At 41.1% G+C, this 19084-nt stretch overlaps 2 protein-coding genes across 3 annotated transcripts; one reads left to right on the top strand and one right to left on the bottom strand.

Annotated features, from left to right (window-relative positions):
- Positions 1 to 8931: 8931 nt before the first annotated feature.
- DNAJB9 (DnaJ heat shock protein family (Hsp40) member B9) lies at positions 8932 to 13540 on the bottom strand. Its single transcript, XM_055136809.1, has 3 exons — positions 13402 to 13540; positions 11665 to 11890; positions 8932 to 10427 (listed from the first exon to the last, which is right to left on the bottom strand). Exons 2-3 carry the CDS (start codon positions 11879 to 11881, stop codon positions 9976 to 9978), a joined length of 669 nt encoding a protein of 222 aa, XP_054992784.1. The 5' UTR covers positions 11882 to 11890; positions 13402 to 13540; the 3' UTR covers positions 8932 to 9975.
- Positions 13541 to 13775: 235 nt separating this feature from the next.
- Positions 13776 to 18344, top strand: THAP5 (THAP domain containing 5). 2 transcript variants are annotated; one of them, XM_055124071.1, is made up of 3 exons: positions 13776 to 13922; positions 16140 to 16206; positions 17205 to 18344. In XM_055124071.1, the coding sequence occupies exons 1-3, from the start codon at positions 13843 to 13845 to the stop codon at positions 18108 to 18110; spliced, it is 1053 nt and encodes a 350-aa protein (XP_054980046.1). In that variant the 5' UTR covers positions 13776 to 13842; the 3' UTR covers positions 18111 to 18344. The 2 variants fall into 2 exon arrangements, with proteins under 2 accessions (XP_054980046.1, XP_004602149.2); XM_004602092.2 differs by having other exon boundaries at positions 16014 to 16206.
- Positions 18345 to 19084: the final 740 nt, after the last annotated feature.

Genomic DNA, 19084 nt, shown 5'->3' with positions numbered 1-19084 from the left:
GATGGGAGTATTGGCTCCATGTATAATAAACAATATTATATCATGTTACACATATATAATATACATAATAATTCAAAATGACTCCGACACAGGAGGAGAATGTGGAAGCTTTTTAGTTTCTCCTTAAGTTATAGAGGCATCACTGATGAGTTGTCTTCTGCAGGCCAACTAAATTGGAAAGATATCCAGCGATTCAAAACACATTTTGTGTGAAAACACAGAATTTGGGGAAGGCAGGAAAATGGCTCAGTAGCTACTGTTTCTACCTTGCAAGCTTAAGGCCTGGAGTTCAACCCCCAGGGTCATCACATTAGCCGAGCAGTGTCCTGGCAGCTTTGTTGTCTGACATCCCTGATGGTGCAATTGATTTCCAGCCACACCATAGCCAGAAGTATTGCAACTAAGAATGTGACCCTCAGCAAGCACAACTAAAATGTGCAAGCACAGCAGTTATCGTGAAAGAGAATTAATGCACTTTTCCATCTTATCTCCTCTCTTCTCTTCTTCCATTTTCCACTGTTAATTACCATTGTTAATGGTAATTCATTGGGTTATGGATTACCCAGTCTGCTACACTTGAATAATTAGATTCATAAAACATTATCCTTATTTTCCAAATGAGAAATTCCCAGAATTAAAATTCTAATGAATACTCTCAACTTCTTTCTAGTTTTCTTTACTCTTCATGAAGGCATAAAGATAGATGTTTGTTGACTTAGTGTCAACATCTTACAAGGGTGACCACTTTCTACTTCTTGATATACTTTTTTCACTTTCTTCCAAGACATAAATTCCTCTTTGGCTTATTGTTAAATATTCCTGTTTTTCTTCTTATACTACTTAGAGCATACATCAATTGATTCAAGATTATTTGTGGTTGTTACTGAGAAATGTTCTTTGTTAATACGGTCCCAAGTTTAAGCACATAAAACCTAAATAATTTATTTTAAAGTAGGGAAAAATTGTTTTGTTGCTCTGCTCATTTTGTCTTTCCCCTACCCATCAGTTTTATCTGATATTTTTTAGAACCACAATTATGCTTACAAACAAATTTTGAAGGCATGAGAACAACACTTTTTAAGTTTGTGATGCAAAAGTCCTGAACTGTGGGACTTGAGGCTGAGCCAACTCCTCTCATCAGCTCAGATTTTATCTTGAAGTTGTGCTTTTATCTCAGGTACAGCACCTGCTTCCAGTCTTCTAAATTCAAACTAATTCTCAGCTCTGCTGTCTTGCCTTCCTCGGTCCCTCTCGGAGAGCCCAGCAAGCTACCGAGAGCATCCCACCCACACAGCAGAGCCTGGCAAGCTACCCATGGTATATTTGATATGCCAAAAACAGTTAACAAGTCTCACAATGAAGATGTTACTGGTGCCCGCTCGAGCAAATCGATGAACAACAAAACAACAGTGCTACAGTGCAGTGCTACCATCTTGCCTATATGTAATTCCGACTATATCACCAAGTCTGTCTCACTTCCTTTTTTTGCCAAATTACATGGTATGGGGCAATAAAGAAAACTTTGCAGTGAGAATGTAGCACCTAGTAATTTGTTTTATACTATGGCCCTTGATATCTTAGTCACTAGAAAGTGTTGCTGATTTTATTACATGAGATACACAATTTTCATTTCTGATAAAAAGTAAAAATGTTGCAAAATTTGTATAAGTTTGACCACAGGACTAAAATTTTGAAAAATTAAAGTAGTATGAAATGTTAAAGAACATTTTACTAGGAATAAGCTGTATGACTGAGTAATGTTGAAACAGTTACATGAATTTGAGTAAGAAGAAAGCTAATCTGCAAAGAATGATAAAGCTTCTCAGTAGTCCTGTTATATTTGGTTAAAGGGCTAGGTCATTAGTCACATTTCCAAAAGTGCTTGTATTTTACCATGTGATGGTTTGAGGTACAGAAAAAAAAAAACCTGTTATATATACATATAATTTTAAAACTATGTCTTAAAATTTTAATTTGCTTTGATTGCCAGACATGCAAGATTTATACAAAGCAAAAAGTTGAGAATGGTTAAAATCGGAATATATTGTAAGATTTTCTGGTTAAATACTGTTGTGCTGATTTATAAATTAAAAATCTACAAATTAGCTACTGCTTTAATTTGTTACAGGAAACAGAAAACTACAGCAAAGTGTCCAACTTGCTAATTTTTTATTAAAAAAGGTTCTAAATTATTCTTTACAAAAATGTTCTGTTCGTCGCCCGCGTCGCGATTTCCCTTCGCCAGCAAAGAGTGAGACGACACGGGTTGAGGATCCTTCTGCAGCCGTTTATTCAGTTAACTGACGATGAGAAAAGAACCCCAACCCGGGTAACGGCAGTCCTTATATAGCCCTGGTTGCCCCGCCTCTGACGTGGCGCTCATCTATTGGCTCTCGCCAATCACCCCATATGAGGTCATTCTGTCATGGCCGCCACGCATGCGCAATGTGCTCTGGCTCCCTACAATGTTCCTGCTAATAAGAGCAATAAAACACTAAATCCTGAAATAAACTGCAAGTATCCTAGTGAGAAGGGACAGAGTCAAAGGTATAGAATATGAACCAAGGTACTTGTTTTATCTTGAAATTTTTATATAGCATTATTTGTCAAAGCTTGTTTCTTTAATTTTTAGTATAGCTTATGACATTAATGCTGCCAAAAGCATTTTAAGTCAGAAAGGGATTATATACGAAAAATTATGTGGAAGGTAAGGCCTTACTCAGTTATAAATTTACAATAATTATGACTGATATTTTAGTTAGAAAATGATGCATTTTCTTACAAATCTAAAATTCTAAGGATTGCCTCTATTGCTTTGCTTTATTTTATTTAATCCAGAAGATTTGATAAGATTTCACCACCTTTGTTTGCTTTGTAAAAAAGTCAACCTGTGGCTGTTGCTTTTAGAAATCTTTGGCTGTTTTGGCAATCTTCATAGGTTGAGTCTTACTGAAATCTTTCTTTGTGGAGTGTGAAATAAACACGCGTCATGGCCTTTTTGGTTATGTGTAAGAATTTAGGCTCTCTTTCTTTTTTTTAAATTTGTAAGTTGAATTTTCCAGAGATTCAGTAAGACACTTGTCCTGCATGCATCCAACCTGGTTTCAATCCTCGGTACTACATATGGTCCCCCAGCCCCCATCGGAGTGACCCCAGAGGACAGGAGTAGGCACAATCAGGGTGGTCCCCAAAACACTCCCCACTCCCACCCCCACATAGAGTTGAATTTTGATCTCTGAAAAAAAAAAGTTCTAAATTATCCAGATATTTTTTAAAATGTTTATTATCTTAAGACAGGATCAGGTTTTTTTTTTGGTTTTTTTTTTTTTCTTCTGAGGCCTCGGCCCAGTGATGGCTAGAGGTTATAAAGGAATGTTATCCTGGTGTGAGGGACTGAACACAGGCCCTTATGTTGCATGCATGTATGTTTGCTGTCTCTTTGAGCCAGATCTCACACCTAGAATTGGGTAATTTAAGAAGGATTTCAGTGTATTTCTTATTCTAATTTACGTACCACAGCAATTTCTTAGTATGATATCTAGGTTTCTTTGCAGCAAAAATGTGTTTTGAGTGTTTTGGTTGTCTATTTTTGAGAAAAATACAGAAAATTGTCAGAGATTTAACTAAAGAGTTTTTTATTGCTAGTGATTGGATATAACAAGGATGTAATATTTCACAGAGCAAATTTAGTGTATTACACAAAAATCCACTAAAGTCGATGTAATATTTTCATCCACTTTAGTAGGAATTACCTTGTTTTTGAAGATTAAAAAGTTTATGAAAAAATGGCAAACCCAAAAATATGTATGATTTTTTTTTTTTCAAATGGAGATCAACCTGAGGCCATAGATGTCCCAGGTGCTGCCCAGAGACACAGGCAGGAGCGTGTTTGTCAGTGTGCAGATAGTTACAATATGCCAGTCAACCAAAAGCTTACATTTGGTAGACTGGGAACACCTGTAAAGGTGATTAGAGGTCGCCCCAAAAGCCTCCATCCCTCTCGGAGAGCGCTGCAAGCTACCGAGAGTATCCTGCCAGCACGGCAGAGCTACCCATGGCATATTGATTATGCCAAAAACATTAACAACGATGGTCCTCATTCCTCTGACCCTGAAAGAGCCTGCAATATGCCACTGGACTACACTAGCATATGACAGGGACAAATGGAGACGTTACTGGTGCCCGCTTGAGCAAACTGATGACAGTGATACAGTGATACTATTTAGAGCACCTGAGGAGTTCAGACTACTTTTTATTCAGTCTAAAAGATTTATTCCGTTTAGGGGCTAGAGCAATAGTACAGCGGGTAGGGCATTTGCCTTGCATGCGGCCAACCTGAGTTTGATTCCCAGCATCCCATATGGTCCCCTGAGCACTGCCAGGAGTAATTCCTGATTGCAGAGCCAGGAGTAACGCCTATGCATGGCCGGGTGTGACCCAAAAAGAAAAAAAAAAAGATTTATTCCATTTAACCTAAAATGTCACCTGTATTTGGTCAATTCAAAAATACACCTTCCCTGCTTAACTGTCTCTTTACCTTGACATATCTCTACCCTCCACACATTAGCTCAAAATTACTGCGCCCCCAAGAACAGATGACTGGTTAAAAAATGGTGGTACATCTACACAATGGAATACTATGCAGCTGTTAGAAAAGATGAAGTCATAAAATTTGCATATAAATGAATCAACATGGAAAGTATCATGCTAAGTGAAATGAGTCAGAGAGGGACAGACAGAAAGATTACACTCATTTGTGGAATATAAAGTAACAGAATAGGAGACTAACACACAAGGATAGTAGAGATAAGTACCAGGAGGTTTGCTCCACAGCTTGGAAGCTGGCCTCACATGCTGGGGAAAAAGACAGCTCAGGTAAAAAGATAATTTCAAGTTTTGTGTTTAGAGAACTAGAAAAATTGGGTTTTCCTTCTAAGAAAAAACTCTTCAAAAGGAAAACCAGAAGGAAACCAAAAGGAAAACGAGAGAAGGGACCACCAAGTAAAGGGTGTTTAGAGGGCCCTTTTGGAATGGGAGATGCGTGCCGAAAGTAGACTATAGATGCAGAGGGGGGTGTACAGGGGGGGGGGAATGGGGAAATGGGAGGAATACTGGGAACATTGTGGGTGGAGAACGGGTACTGGTGGAGGGACAGGCACTCGATCATTGTACGACTAAAACCTAAGCACAAAAATTTTTAAGTCTGTAACTGTACCTCACAGTGATTCAATAAAAATTAAAAAAAAATTACTGGGTCCAAACTGAATTTCTGGTTTTCCTTTTGAAGAGTTTTTCTTCAATGACTATAATAATCTTAGAAGGAAAATCCAATTTTTCTAGTTCTCTGAACACAAAACTTGAAATTATCTTTTTACCTTCTGTCTTTTGCCTATAGACAATTCATAATTCCTACTGATTCAGACTATATCTAGAATCCAACCGCTTATCACCACATCATACTGGCTTGGTGTAATGAGCCATAATGATTTCTCACCTTAGAGTACTGAAATATTCTAATCCTATACTGATCTAGTATACCAATTACCCTCCTATAGGCTATGATTAGCAGCTAGAATGTTTTATTTTAAAATGAATGGAAGATAGAGTTCTTCATTTGCTCAAAACATTATCACATCATAAACCAATGTCAATTCCTTTTGAAATTTGTCAAAGTCCTTCCTTCCTGATATCTTGCCCTACTCTATATAAACTCATCTAAAACTATTTCCCTGTAACATGTTAGTAATCTCCGATACAAGGGCTTAATAGCTCCAGGGTGAAATACAACAATTTTCACATACTTTCTTCTAAGGAAATCTTTTTTGACCACTTTTAGCAAATTATTCATAATAAGCAATATAATAATGAATTATTTAGGGCCAGCTATTGGGGCAGGCGTGGGTGGTGGTTAGGAAAATTTTAAATAATGGTAGTGGGAAGGTGTGATGGTGGTGGGATGATGTTGGAATATTGAATGTAATAAATCATCATGAACAACTTTATAAAAGTTAATTTTAAAAATTAAATTTAAAAAATTTAAATAAAACTATTTCTCTTGCTCACTGGTCTCCAGCTATACTATCTCCTTATTAGTCCAATAATTTGTCAAATTCCTTTTTCTCCATTCATGTGTTCCTGTAAGCCTATGCAAATTAACCTTCCCAATGAGGTGGGACACTGAACATCCTTGGTAAAAATTGTGACACACCCCTGACCTACCAGCTTTTTCAATATTGCCTTGAGCTGTATTACCTTTTTTCATCGTGTATATCTTACATGGTAATTTACATATTTACTATGGTTATTGCCTATCTTATTCTATTAGGACTCCTGCTGCCTCATTAGCATCATAATAACAGCGAACAGGTCTGTGCCACAAACTGGAGAGAAGTTGGGCAGGAAGTAGCAAAATTGAGCTAAGAGAAAATCTGATATTTGTGAATCTCTGAAATTGATAAAACCTCACCCAGCTGTACTCGGGGGCTACTCCTGACTCTGCTCTCAGTAATCACTCCTGGCAATGCTCTGGGGTCATATGGGGTGGAAGGGATTGATCCTAGGTCAGGTGTGTACAAGGAAAGTTCCTTACTCACTGAAGAATCTCTCCAGTTCCCATAATTTACTGGTAAAATAATTCTCCATTCTGATTATCACACCCACACCTTATCTGCCTGCATATAAATCGCCCAGCTGAGATGTCATGCTGCTGAATCATCCCACTTTCAGAGATCCTGGAATGCATGACTGCATATGTGGCCATACAGCATCTCCAAATCTCACAATACAAAGCCCAGTAAGAGCACAAAAAATTAGAAAGTTGTGTTGACACCCACAAAACTCAATAAATGAAAACAATAGCACAGAAGGCTCAACTAGGACCTAACAGCTCAGTAAATTCTCAATGACTTTAGAAACACCATCATGAGACATATGTTGCAACAAGCAATATAAGGTAATTTATTTTATGCCTGCTAAGGGGGGCAGGTCAGAGGTGGGAGACAGAGATGAGTAACTGGGGACATCGGTGTTGGGGTTACACTGGTGGTAGGATTTGTGTTGGAACACTATCTGAAATGACTGTATTAGGAACAACTTTGTAAATCATGGTGTTTAAAGTTTCAAATATTACAAAAAAATGAGAACTTGGTATATGCAGGCAAGACTAGTACCCACTCCTGATTTATTGATAAATTAATTCCATCTAAAAATCTGTTAATACTTTAATTCTTAATTATCTTCCAGTCCCCTGAACTACCTTTCAAAGGTGTTTTGTTGAAGTTTCTCTACCATTAATTTTTCTTAAATGTCTCTGACATTGCTTGGACACCTGTTAATGAAGAACTACATCAAAATGCAAATGGCCGAGAAAAGCAGTTTCATCACCAAGTGTGTCTGTGTGACATCTACTTTTAAGTGAGGGGTCCGTGTTAAGTTGTAATGGTATTTCAACCAAGTACCAGCAAGTGAGTATGTGATCAAAATGCAGACACTATTGGTACCCACACATCCCCTAGCAAAGAGGCTGAGTTCTGGGAATGGAGTTAATAACCAGCATTCTTTCCCACTCCCAAGTGAAAATTTACTTTATTTCTATTTTCTTCATTGGCTCCTCAATTGGGGATCTTTCAATGTTATTAGTCCTTGCCCTGAAGAAAAAGCTTTTCCTGTCAAAAACAACTTACTACAGAGGATAGATGAAAGCTCGGGGTTCCCAGTGCAATTCATTAATAAATTAACATGATTAATTCGGCTCATTCTTGCTCTTTACTTTCCCCACTCACCAATCTGACCTTTATTGCTTCTTCAATACACCTTAGCTGTGTCCTTTTTTTTCTTTAGTCTCCAAACCCAATGGCCTCTGCTTTATAGCTTTTAAGAGTCTCACAACTGCTGGTTATTGTTTTTCAGTACTTTTCATGACTTCACTTTTATATTTTTTATCATTGGAACCAAAAGAGACCAAAAAACAATCAAAAATTATATTCAATTTGTGATATGGAAAAACTTGAGAAATTTTGCTAGTCTCTAAAAAAATTGCTGATACCAATTTCTTCCCTATTCTGCTTGGGAACAGTCATTTTCTACATATGTTAATTGCTAAACAAAAATCCACTTCAAAAAATTAAAATTGCCCAGGAATGTTCAAATTTTTGACTTTGAGCAATCTGAATTCTCATGTAACTAATTTCAGAACATGAATATGAAACGCACAGTATATTAACTGCCTAAAATCAACTCTACGGGGAGCCTACAGGACATTACAGCAAGTAGGGTGTTTGCCTTCGACACAGCTGACCTGTGTCCCACCTCATAGTCTCCAAGCCTGCTATAAGGGATCTCTGAGCATAGAGCCAGGAGTAAGCTGTTTAGCCTGCAGGATGTGATCCCAAAACAGCAATGACAAAAGAATGAAACACCCCAATAATCAGAAGCTATTTATACTAATTCTGTAGCACAAAAAGAATCCTGTGCTTAAATGTTCTATAGCCTCCAACTCAAGACACAGTTAATTTAGAAAACACAAAGTCAAGGAAATTAGTTCAAAAAAGATTACATCATTTATGACTTGGGGGAATACACTTTGCTGTACTCGGGGTTTACTCCTAGCTCTGCCCTCAGGAATCATTTCTGGTAGGCTCAGGGGACCATATGGCATGCCAGGGCTTAAAGCTGGGTCAGAAGCCAGTAAGGCAAGGGTCCTATCTGCTTTACTATCTCTCCTGTCCCAATTAAGTCATTTTTATTTTGAATTCTGGGAAAGGAATTCTTGCTCATGAATGGATCAAAATAGTACTCACCCTACAGTGCTCCCAGACCACGTAGTGACAAGGATTGAACTAAAGGATTGAACTAACATGCAAAGTATACACACCAGCCCTTTCTCCAGGACCCCCAGAATAAACTTTTAACAATAAAACACAGTACACATCATATTGTAAATATTGTATTTCTCACACATATTGTATGAGACATTTACTAGTTTTAATATGTATCCATAGGATTAATACTCAATATGGAGTATAAAATGGAAAAGTGCAGAACTATAGAAATAAGAATATTTGAAAACAAAAGCACACATTTTTAGGATTTAAAAATATTGCACATAATACGGTTGCACAGAAATTACTGGCTGTTTTCACAAACAGAATGAGGTATTAGTCAATCTCTAGATAAAGTGAGTGCAAAGAAAGAAACCACACTCAAAAAAAAATACGTTAAGTCCATATTAAGACCTAAGGCATGAACCAAGAAAGAAATGTGAAAAGGTATGTAAAGTAGCTATGATTTCAACACTATAAAATCATTAGCCAGGGAACAAACATGTAACAATTTCTTGGCAATAGCTTTATAAATTTTCAGTTTCCCTTTGGCCTAAATGATTATGAGCATCACAATCATTTCCTTTATCCCAATTCTAAAACACAGAAAGGCATAGTTCTGTGGTGAATAGTAAACCAAGCCTTTCTAATGTGTTCAGGGGAAATTACCCTAGATACTGCTATCCAGTTGCTGAACAATTCAATTAGTTTCACATACATTAACAACCCATGTTGCTAAATCAAAGATGCCACAGAGCATGCAATTTTAAATTAGCAAAGTTTCACTGCAAAAAAATCATTCATTTACCATAACCTTTGAGGTCTAATCTTTAAACATCAGGCAAACTCAATTTTTCCTTGGTTATAATAAAACTGGTCATGTCAAAAAAGCCTAAGGGCAAGATGGGGGAAAAAGACCAGGCCAAATTACGTGATCTTTTTACAAAAGGACCTTTCCTAATCAAGGAAATGAATAGCAATTTCTCTACTAGCTGAATGTTGCTAAATTTTTCAAAAACAATTTAAAAAGATCTCATAGTTTTTATCAAGTTACATGAAATCATGTTCTTGTCAAAATAGTTCACAGAAAACTGTTTTGCATCAAAGTTATTAAGGAAGAATCAACTAGTTGGTTTATTAACCAAAACCCACCAAACTACTGTCCTGAACATTCAGTGTATGTAGTAACCATATTTCCTATTCTTTGAGTGACAGTCCTACAGTGCTTGCTAGATCCATGGAATCTATTTTCAGTCTGTACTGTGTGCCGATTGGCGTTGTCAAAGCCATTAAAAGAAAACATTTTCTCCATATCTTCAAACATATCATCAAACAGTCCGCCTCCAAAAGAAAAGTCCTGAAAATGATGCCTTTGTCTATTGGAACCATCCTGGTGTGTCTGGAAGTGATTTTCAAAATTCTTCTTGGAACGAGTGTTTTGGTTTTGTCCAAAAATATCAAAGTCTTTAAATAAGTCATCAAAATTGAAGTTAAATGACTGCTCAAAAGAACTTCCACTACCTCTTTGTCCTCGGCCATTAGTAAAAGTACTATGTCCAAGTGTATCATATTCCTTTCGACTACTGGCATCGGAGAGTGTTTCATAAGCTGAAATAAAAAATAAAAGTACTTTAATAACCAAAACAATGAAGCTTATATATAAACTTTTTCAAAGAAGAGAATTCAACTCTCTACGGGTAAAACTAAAACAATACAAACAGAAGAATAGTTAAAATGGAAATTACAAAAGGCTTTGTCTTGTTCTCTCCATATTACTACCAGTTAACCCAATCCCTGACCCTAGTAAATGCCCAAAAAATATCTGCTATATTTGAATGCTGTATCAATACAAAATGGGTGATAATTAGAAAATTATTCCTTATAGAATTTTCCACTTCCTTAAGTTAAGGTTAATATTTATTTATTTATTTATTTATTTATTTATTTATTTATTTTTGCTTTTTGGGTCACACCTGGCGATGCACAGGGGTTACTCCTGGCTTTGCACTCAGGAATTACCCTTGGCCGTGCTCAGGGGACCATATGGGATGCTGGGATTTGAACCCGGGTTGGCCGCGTGCAAGGCAAACGCCCTACCCGTTGTGCTATCTCTCCAGCCCCAAGGTTAATATTTAATGCCAACTCTATAAAGTTATTTCTACCCACCATTAATTAATGAATGCTCAGGAGGCAAAATCTGCATTAGCATTTAAATCTTAAGTCAAAATATGTTTCATACTTTTCCTTAAAAACAATTGTAGCTTTAAGAGTGTAGATCAAATGAGACAGATAAAACTCAGTGATTTTATATTCTATTTTAATATTTATACTTAACATCTGGCAGGCTACCCGTGCGTATTTGATATGCCAAAAACAGTAACAAGTCTCACAATGGAGACGTTATTGGTGCCCACTGGAGCAAATTGATAAGCAATGGGATGACAGTGATACAGTGATTTTTGTATTTAATCTTTATACTTAGAAAAACATTTCTAAGTATATGTAAGTTTGCTTTTTAAGTTACCTCAAAGTTTTGGTATTGCCTAAAATTCCATTTGACTTTTAAATGATAAGTGATTTTATAAATGAGAGAATAAAAACAATAGATTTTCAACTTTTTTAGATCTATATGCTAAGAAAATATATACTAGCATGCATGCATCCATCCATTGAGAAATCAAAGCATGTAAGCTAAGACTCTCAGAAAAAAAAGTCTCACTATATTTAAATACAGATCCACTCCTCCTCCAGTCACCACAAAATCTTCAAATACACACTTCATAGGTATCATTCTCCTTACACTTAGCTAAAACCCAGGAGACCTCAGATATAATCATTGACTCACCTTCTGCAATCTCTCTGAATTTTGCTTCAGCATCAGGGCTCTTATTTTTGTCAGGATGGTACTTCATAGCCAATTTATGAAAGGCCTTCTTAATTTGACGCTCTGATGCTGATTTTGGCACACCTAAGATATCATAGTAACTTTTTGAGGCCAAAATTAATTCTGTTATCATTAAAATGCAGATCGCGAAGATAAAAACTGACTGGGGAGTAGCCATCCTAATGTCCTAAAAAAAAAAAAAAGGAGAGAGACAATATTTACCCATGTAGCTAATCTTGACATGTTGTCTTAAAAGAAACCCAAACTTAAGAATATAAGATATACTTATCAGTAACAGCAAAAAGGTAAGGTTCTCGTCATTGTTTCCACGTTATTTCATCACATATACACATCTCACCCCTAATTGGGGTTGGTCTTAAATTGCTCAGAACTTTGAGAGCTGGTATAATTAAATTCAGTCTGTGAAAAATCCTTCTGGGCTTTTGCCTTTCCATCAACACTTTTCCCTTATCTACAGAGTAGACACAAACACATTCAGTGCCCGATCTACACCGACTGATAAGAAAAGCTTATATGCGACCATTATTATAAAACAGAGAAAATTCCAATTATTTTCAAGGATATTAACGTTCAGGAATTCATACTTGAAGGGAGACAAAAAAAATTTTTTTGCACTTCACAGATAAGGAAAGTCACCCAGGTTAAGAGCCCTTAAAGTCTCCACGCCTTTTTAACTCTAGTTGCTTTGCAACCTGGGGGACACCACCCAGGGCTGCAAACTGGGACCTGCGATGATCCTAGTAATCCGGACAAGACATTTCATTAACAAGGTGACATTTCTAGACTCTAAGACACGCCCGCCCCTCAAACATGCCCCGATTTCCCTCTCCACCTCGGCTTGAAAGGCGTGGGGCGGAGGTGGTCCAAGATTCGGGATCCGAATCCAGAGTTTCGGCAGGCAGGAGAGGAAAACCCAACTTCCCCCGGCGGCGCTCGAGCCAAGTAAGTGACCACAACCCTCCTGGGCGGCGGCCGCCGTCTCTGCGCGACTCAGCGCTCTGCCCGGGACCGGCTTCCCGGGTCCGGCCGCGGGCGGCCCCCCGCACCCCAGAGAGCGCCAACGACCGCGGGGGACCTCCCGGGGCTGACGAAAGACGCGCGGGTTTGTGGCAACGGCCCGCAGCATCACCCGCAGCCTCTTGGGGCGCAATTAGCAGGTGGCGGAGCCCGGCTTCCCCGAGAGTTTCCAGAGTCGCACATACCCGCGCCCCGGGGGGTCACCGGGGCTTCCCGAGGCCAGTGTCCGGCTGGACGGGCTGATGGCCGGCTTCAACGTCCCTCCGCGGCTCCGTCCCCGCGCTCGACGCGCCCTGGGGGACAGGCCAGCCCCTCAGCACCCCCCCCCCCCCCGTCTACGCCCCGACGCCAACGGACGAGAGGCGTTGTCCCACGCCCGAGGACGTCGGCGCCACGGCCCCCGCGACACAGGCTTCGGGCACTCGGCCACGGCCTGTCCTCCGGCCCTTACTAAACAAGTCCCCGGCCGGGCGCGCCTCTGTGGAGGGGGACCGCCGCGTCGGACGCCGAGGCCACAAAGAGCGGCCGAGATGGACGCTCCCAACACCCAGCCCTGCGCGGCGCCCGCCCGCAGCTACGGCTTCTCCACAGGGCGGCGGCGCCCCGGAGAAGCCGCTCAGGCACCGGTCCCTCTCCCCCGGCCTTGGGCCCGCCACGCACCTCACCGCCTCCAGTCCACCGCCCGCGCGCGCAGCCGACCTGCTCCCGCCGCCGCCGCCGCCGCCCCGCTCCCTCGGCCCCCTCAGCCCGCGCTCTACTGGCCGCAGGCTGTGGCTGGCGCGGCCACCTCTAAAGGAGACCTACACGAAACGCTCCCCGATTGGCGCTCGTCTCCCCCACGTGATCCTGGCGCGCTACGCGCACGTGGAAAACTGTTGTTGCCTCTCCGCCCCGGCGTCACTTCCGGCTGCCAGCCTCGGCAGAGGAGGTAGGCCGGGCCGCAGGGGCGGAAGTGAGTGGAAGAGGGCGGAAGTGAGTGGAAGGTGGAGGCGTCTTTTCCCCGCCCCGCGGTCTTCGTTGGCGCAGGCGCGGAGCGCTCGGGCCGGCGGGAGCTCGGCCCGCGCCCCCTTCAAGCGGGTCTCCCGGGCCCGCCCCTGAGCTATGCCCCGCTATTGCGCGGCGGTGAGTTGCAAGAACCGTCGAGGACGGAACAATACCGACCGGAAGCTGAGTTTTTACCCGTGAGTTGTCACTTCAGAAAGAGCGCGTCGGTCCTTGTGGGCGTGTGACGGGCGGGGGCTGCGGGCTGTGTCCCGGTCCGCGCTGTCAGGTTCGGCGCTCCGTTCCCCGGACGAGTGCGCGGACCGGGCGGGAGGAGGGCGTTGAAGGCTCGCGTCAGGCCACCTGTGGGACTGTCGGTGACATCGGTGTCAGAGTGTGCTCGCAGGCGCGTGAAGCCAGCTAATACGCCGAGGGTTCGCGTGCTGTGCTTTCCGCCCCCCTCAACTTTTTGTGGGTTTTGGGGTTCTTTCGGCATTGCCGACAGGTCCTCCCGTGTCGCTGTCCTGGATCGCCGAACTCCGTCCCCTTTTCGGTGGTTCTCGGACCCCCCAACCACCACCACCATCACCACCGCCACCAAAGCACTTAACTCCACTTACCCCTGTTTCAGGGAGCGATGCCCGCCCCCCTCTCCGTAGTCCGCGGTGTCGGGGAGCCCAGGCCGGACCCCGCCTTCTCAGCCCGCGCTCCGCACCTCCCGTTGAGTCTGGGGGACAGTCGGGCTGGCGAGGTGGAGCCGGAACTCGCAGCCCACCGGCCCCGGCTGCGGGTGCGCGGGACAAGTGCGGGTGCTTCTTCCAGTGCCACGGAATCCTGGGGACCCCTGGCGAGGCCGAGGGTTGCGGGGCGGGGGAGGGGGGTCGGGGATGTTTGACTCCGGAGGGCAGGAGAGCGGGGCTGGGCGATAACTGCCCTGGCTCTCCCTTCCCGAATGGAATGGTCTGCAATAAAACTCCGAACCCGAGAGATGCTGACGACCCGCGTGTGGTCCCCAGCGCCACATGGGACCTCCGAGCCCCGCCAGAAATAAGTCCTGGACACTGAGCAGAGCGAGGAGTAAGCCCTAAGCACCGCCCAGTGTCGCCCAACAACTCCCCTGGAGCCCCCTACGGTGCTCGCTCACTCACTCACACACACACTCACACACACACACACACACACACATACACACACACAGGAACCCCTCTCCCCCCACACACGGACACACACAAAAAGTTGTATTTCAAAAAAGAAACATCAGGGCACTGAGGTTGCTTGTCTAAAGGGAGCTGTGCGCATCCACTAATTCCTAGTCGAGGGAGCATTACGGCACTTCATACATGTGAGAATCAGCTCATTTAGAGTATGCTACCCCCTTTTTTCTCTTGTTTTTAACAACTTTTATGTTACCCTTTTTTCCTTTTGTTTGTAACAACTGATTCACTGGTTACCTTTACGTCTCATTTTCTCGTGTGATTTTTGTAAAGCGCTTTTACTTGAGATGAAGAGCTCTGTTCCTAGCTAATGAATGACTCAGCTGTTTCTGTCACCTGTTGTAACTAATGGGTGGTTGTCAATCTTCAGATTCAAACTCCATGACAAGATTTACTGGATTGGCTGCCTTGAAGGCCATCCACAAAACGCAAAGGGATGTTTGGGGCCGTCTGTTGGGATATCCAGTCTCTGTGCAATTAGTTGCAGGTGCTGATATGTGAATGCGTCGGCTTCTGAGCAGATCTGCAGCAAAGGATCATATTGAATTTCATTTTGTCCCATATTGCCCAACTTTGTGGCACCGTGGCTTGGGGATCGCCTAACACCAGGCTAAAACATTCTTTAATTTACTTTTGTTGGTAATTGATTCTTTACCACCACCACCCCTTCTCTTCTTGCTGTTCCATGTCCTGAGGTTGCATACCTGGTGGCAACACGCACATGTAATCGGTTATAATGTGTAGAAGGTTGCACACTTGTGACAGTGCAGGGATGGATTGAACTCTAGGTCTCAAGCATGTAAAGTGTGTGCTCTTGCCACTGATCTACATACCCAGATTCCTGCATTCCTATTATTTAAGGAGAAGGGTGACCTAAGTTTGGTGCTGAGGACCCGAGGGACCACTCCAGGATATACAGATATCAGACCTGTATGCCTGATGGTTCAATTCCTGGGCAAGGCGATACAATAATGCTTGGGCTGGGCCAGGTTGTGCACTTGAAAGGTAAATTGCATGTGTGTAGACCTGAAATGTGACAAAATTGTTAACATACAGGAAAATTTTTTTTTTTTGTAGGTTTCCTCTCCATGACAAAGAAAGACTTAAAAAATGGTTAAGGAATATGAAACGTGATTCCTGGGTTCCGAGTAAATACCAGTTCCTTTGCAGTGACCATTTCACTCCTGATTCTCTTGATATTAGATGGGGTATTCGATATCTGAAACAAACTGCAGTTCCAACAATATTTTCTTTGCCTGAGGACAACCAGGTATTGGAAGAAGGGAGCAGCGGGGAGAGGGCCATAATGTTGAGTAGGGTGGTAGATAGGTCATCAGGTGTTGGGAGTGAAGGGGAAGATACATGGGGAAAAAAACTGAGAAAAAGAAAAAACAATTTTTATTTACTAAAATGTAATAAAAATTTTTTTTAACTGTTGTAAGGATATCTTTTTGTTTTGGGAATACATCTGACTCTGCACTGAGTAACCACTCTTGGTGGTGCTCAAGGGACCATATAAAATGCCAGGTATTGAAAAAGCATGTCTTAAAAAAAGAAAATGATAGCATATCTAAATTGTTGCTTTATTTAATTAATTTTATAATATTTTATTGGTCTTTTTATCTGAAATGTTTCATATTGTTACATATTGAATATGTAACATTCAAATGTTACATATTGAGTATACTTAATGCCTTTTCGAAAAGATGCATCAGGAGTCAAGAGATAGTACAGCAGTTAGGGAGCATGCCTAACATGTGCCTGACCACAGTTCCATTCCTGATACCACATGATCCCCAAGCATTGCTGGATGTTGTCCTGTAGACTCAGGAAGGCCCTAGTAACCATCCCCTGCATTTCAGGGCCTGAGCATCATTGCATCCTCTGGCCCTTGCACAGTTCCCTTTAGGGCACCCAGACTTCCTCAACCCCCTCAAAAGAAAATATTTGTAAAAAGCATAGAACGTTTATTTTAAAATTTGTTTTACCAGTATATTTCTTTAAAAATGTATACAATGAGCAATAACTCATAATAGGTCTAGTGAGATATTTTCTTTTTTGTGTGTGTGTTGGGGGGAGGGAACCACACCCACCAGTGTTTGGGGCTTACTCCTAATGTTGTGCTCAGGAATCAGTCTTAGCAGTACTTAGGGAACTATATGCAGTGCTGGTAGTCAAACTGGAATCAGGCATAGTCTTACCCTCTGTATAGTATTTCCATCCCTTGTATGAACATCTTTTTTAGAATTTAAAACTAATATTTTCTAGGAGAAAGACCCTTCAGGAAGATCTCCAAGGGAAAAGTTGGAAAATGAGAAAGAAATATGCCTAAGAGCCAAGTCTGAGGAATCCTTTGCATCAGATGAGCCAAAGAAAAAAACAGGTAACACAGGTATTCCTCCTGAAGCTGCAAAATTAAATGATGCATCTTTTTTGGTGAAGCCACCACCTCAAAAATCAGGAAGTATACAAAATAATCTATTAACTCTAGTTGAACAAGATACCAGAAAGCCAGATTCTGTCATGGAAACATCAAATAAGCAAGACATTGGTAAAGATAGTTTTCACACATCTTTTGAGAATCTAAATTCTACGACTATTACTTTGACAACTTCAAATTTAGAAGATATTCAACAGCCACTGGAAACTCAAGAAGTTGTTGAAATAACTACTAATCATCTTTCTAATTCAAATTTTACAAATAGTTTCATGGAAATTAAGTCAGCACAGGATAATCCATTCTTAATCAGCACAATTACTCAAACTGTTGAAGAGTTAAATACGAATAAAGACTCTTTCATTGTGATTTTTATACCCACAGAAAATTCAGAACCAACAATTAACTCTGTTGTGCCTTCCCCAAAAGAAACTATGGAAATGGAAGACACAGACAGTGAAGACTCCGCATGTGAGGACATAGACTACAAGACAGAAGTTTTACAAATTGAACATTCTTATTGCAGAAAAGACATAAATAAGGAGCATCTTTGGCAGAAACTTTCTAAACTGCATTCAAAGATAAATCTTCTTGAGCTCCAAGAGCAGCAAACTCTAGGAAGATTAAAATCTTTAGAAGCTCTAATAAGGCAGCTAAAACAGGAAAATCGACTATCTGAAGAAAATGTCAACATTATAGAAAACCATTTCTCAACATATGAAGTTACTATATTGTAAATAAATGTTAAAGTTATGGTTTGAGTAGGAACTTTTTACAACTAAACCAAATTATACATAAAGTTAGCTGTTCACAGCATAATGCATGTTTCCCAAAGTAGGCAGTACCGTCTTCACTGGGCACTGGGGGCAGTGGGAGTCTCAGGTGCAATTGATGGCTGCTTTGTTGCTTAGGAAGAGTTCTGTGTGTTGCTTAGAGTGGAATTCCAGGGGTCACTGAGTAGGTTTTTGTTTTTTTTTTTTTTTTTTTGCAAAGGGAACAGAAGGCCAAAAAAGTTTGAGAATCTCTGAAACCTCCTAGTGAAACAAAAGTGTTTTTACATATTGATGTGTAGCATCCTATTCTTAAAATGACATATAGCATCTATTCTTAAACTGCTCATTTACCACATAAGATCCTGCAAACCCACCAGGGGTGATCCATGAGCACAGAACTCAGAGTAAGCCTTGCACACCTGGTGTGGCCCTAAAACCAGAAAAATTCTCATTTCTGAGAAAAAGTAGATTTCATAGACTATAAGAAAGTTTCTTAATTTTTCAGTTACATTTTAAATATAATGAGTAAGTATAACTAAGTAAAAATAATTTAGAAAACATGAATATACTTGCATTTTGAATTGACTTTCAGGGGTCAATCCTGGTTCTACCATTAACATGATCTAGTCAAGTTGCTTATCAAGATTGAACTTGATGGGATTGGAGAGATCATATATCAATTAGGTTGGTTACCTTGCATAGGGCCTATCCCGGTTTGATCCCTGACACCCCAGAGGATCCTCTGAGCCTACTAGGAGTGATTCTCTGAGCACAGATCCAGGAGTAAACCCTGAACATTGCCAGGTGACTCAAAAAATATATTTTTTTAAATATTTAACTTTAGCCTCTAATAAATGAAATCAGAGCTCTTACTAGATCTCTAACATAGACTTTCTTGATAGTCCTTCCCTTTCTAGTAAAATACTTGTTGTTTTTGG

The sequence above is a fragment of the Sorex araneus genome, chromosome 1 (assembly GCF_027595985.1).
Source record: "Sorex araneus isolate mSorAra2 chromosome 1, mSorAra2.pri, whole genome shotgun sequence".
In the NCBI taxonomy this organism is placed as follows: domain Eukaryota; kingdom Metazoa; phylum Chordata; class Mammalia; order Eulipotyphla; family Soricidae; genus Sorex; species Sorex araneus.
Note: the sequence above shows the minus strand (reverse complement) of the source record. Positions and strands in the feature narration are given on the sequence as shown.

Coding starts and splice junctions, on each gene's coding strand:
- THAP5 (XM_004602092.2), top strand. CDS start 13,843: ATGCCCCGCTATTGCGCGGCGGTGAGTTGCAAGAACCGTCGAGGACGG. Junction 13,923..16,013: donor CGGAAGCTGAGTTTTTACCC/GTGAGTTGTCAC, acceptor TTTTTTTTGTAG/GTTTCCTCTCCATGACAAAG. Junction 16,207..17,204: donor CTTTGCCTGAGGACAACCAG/GTATTGGAAGAA, acceptor AATATTTTCTAG/GAGAAAGACCCTTCAGGAAG.
- DNAJB9 (XM_055136809.1), bottom strand. CDS start 11,881: ATGGCTACTCCCCAGTCAGTTTTTATCTTCGCGATCTGCATTTTAATG. Junction 10,428..11,664: donor ATTCAGAGAGATTGCAGAAG/GTGAGTCAATGA, acceptor TTTTTATTTCAG/CTTATGAAACACTCTCCGAT.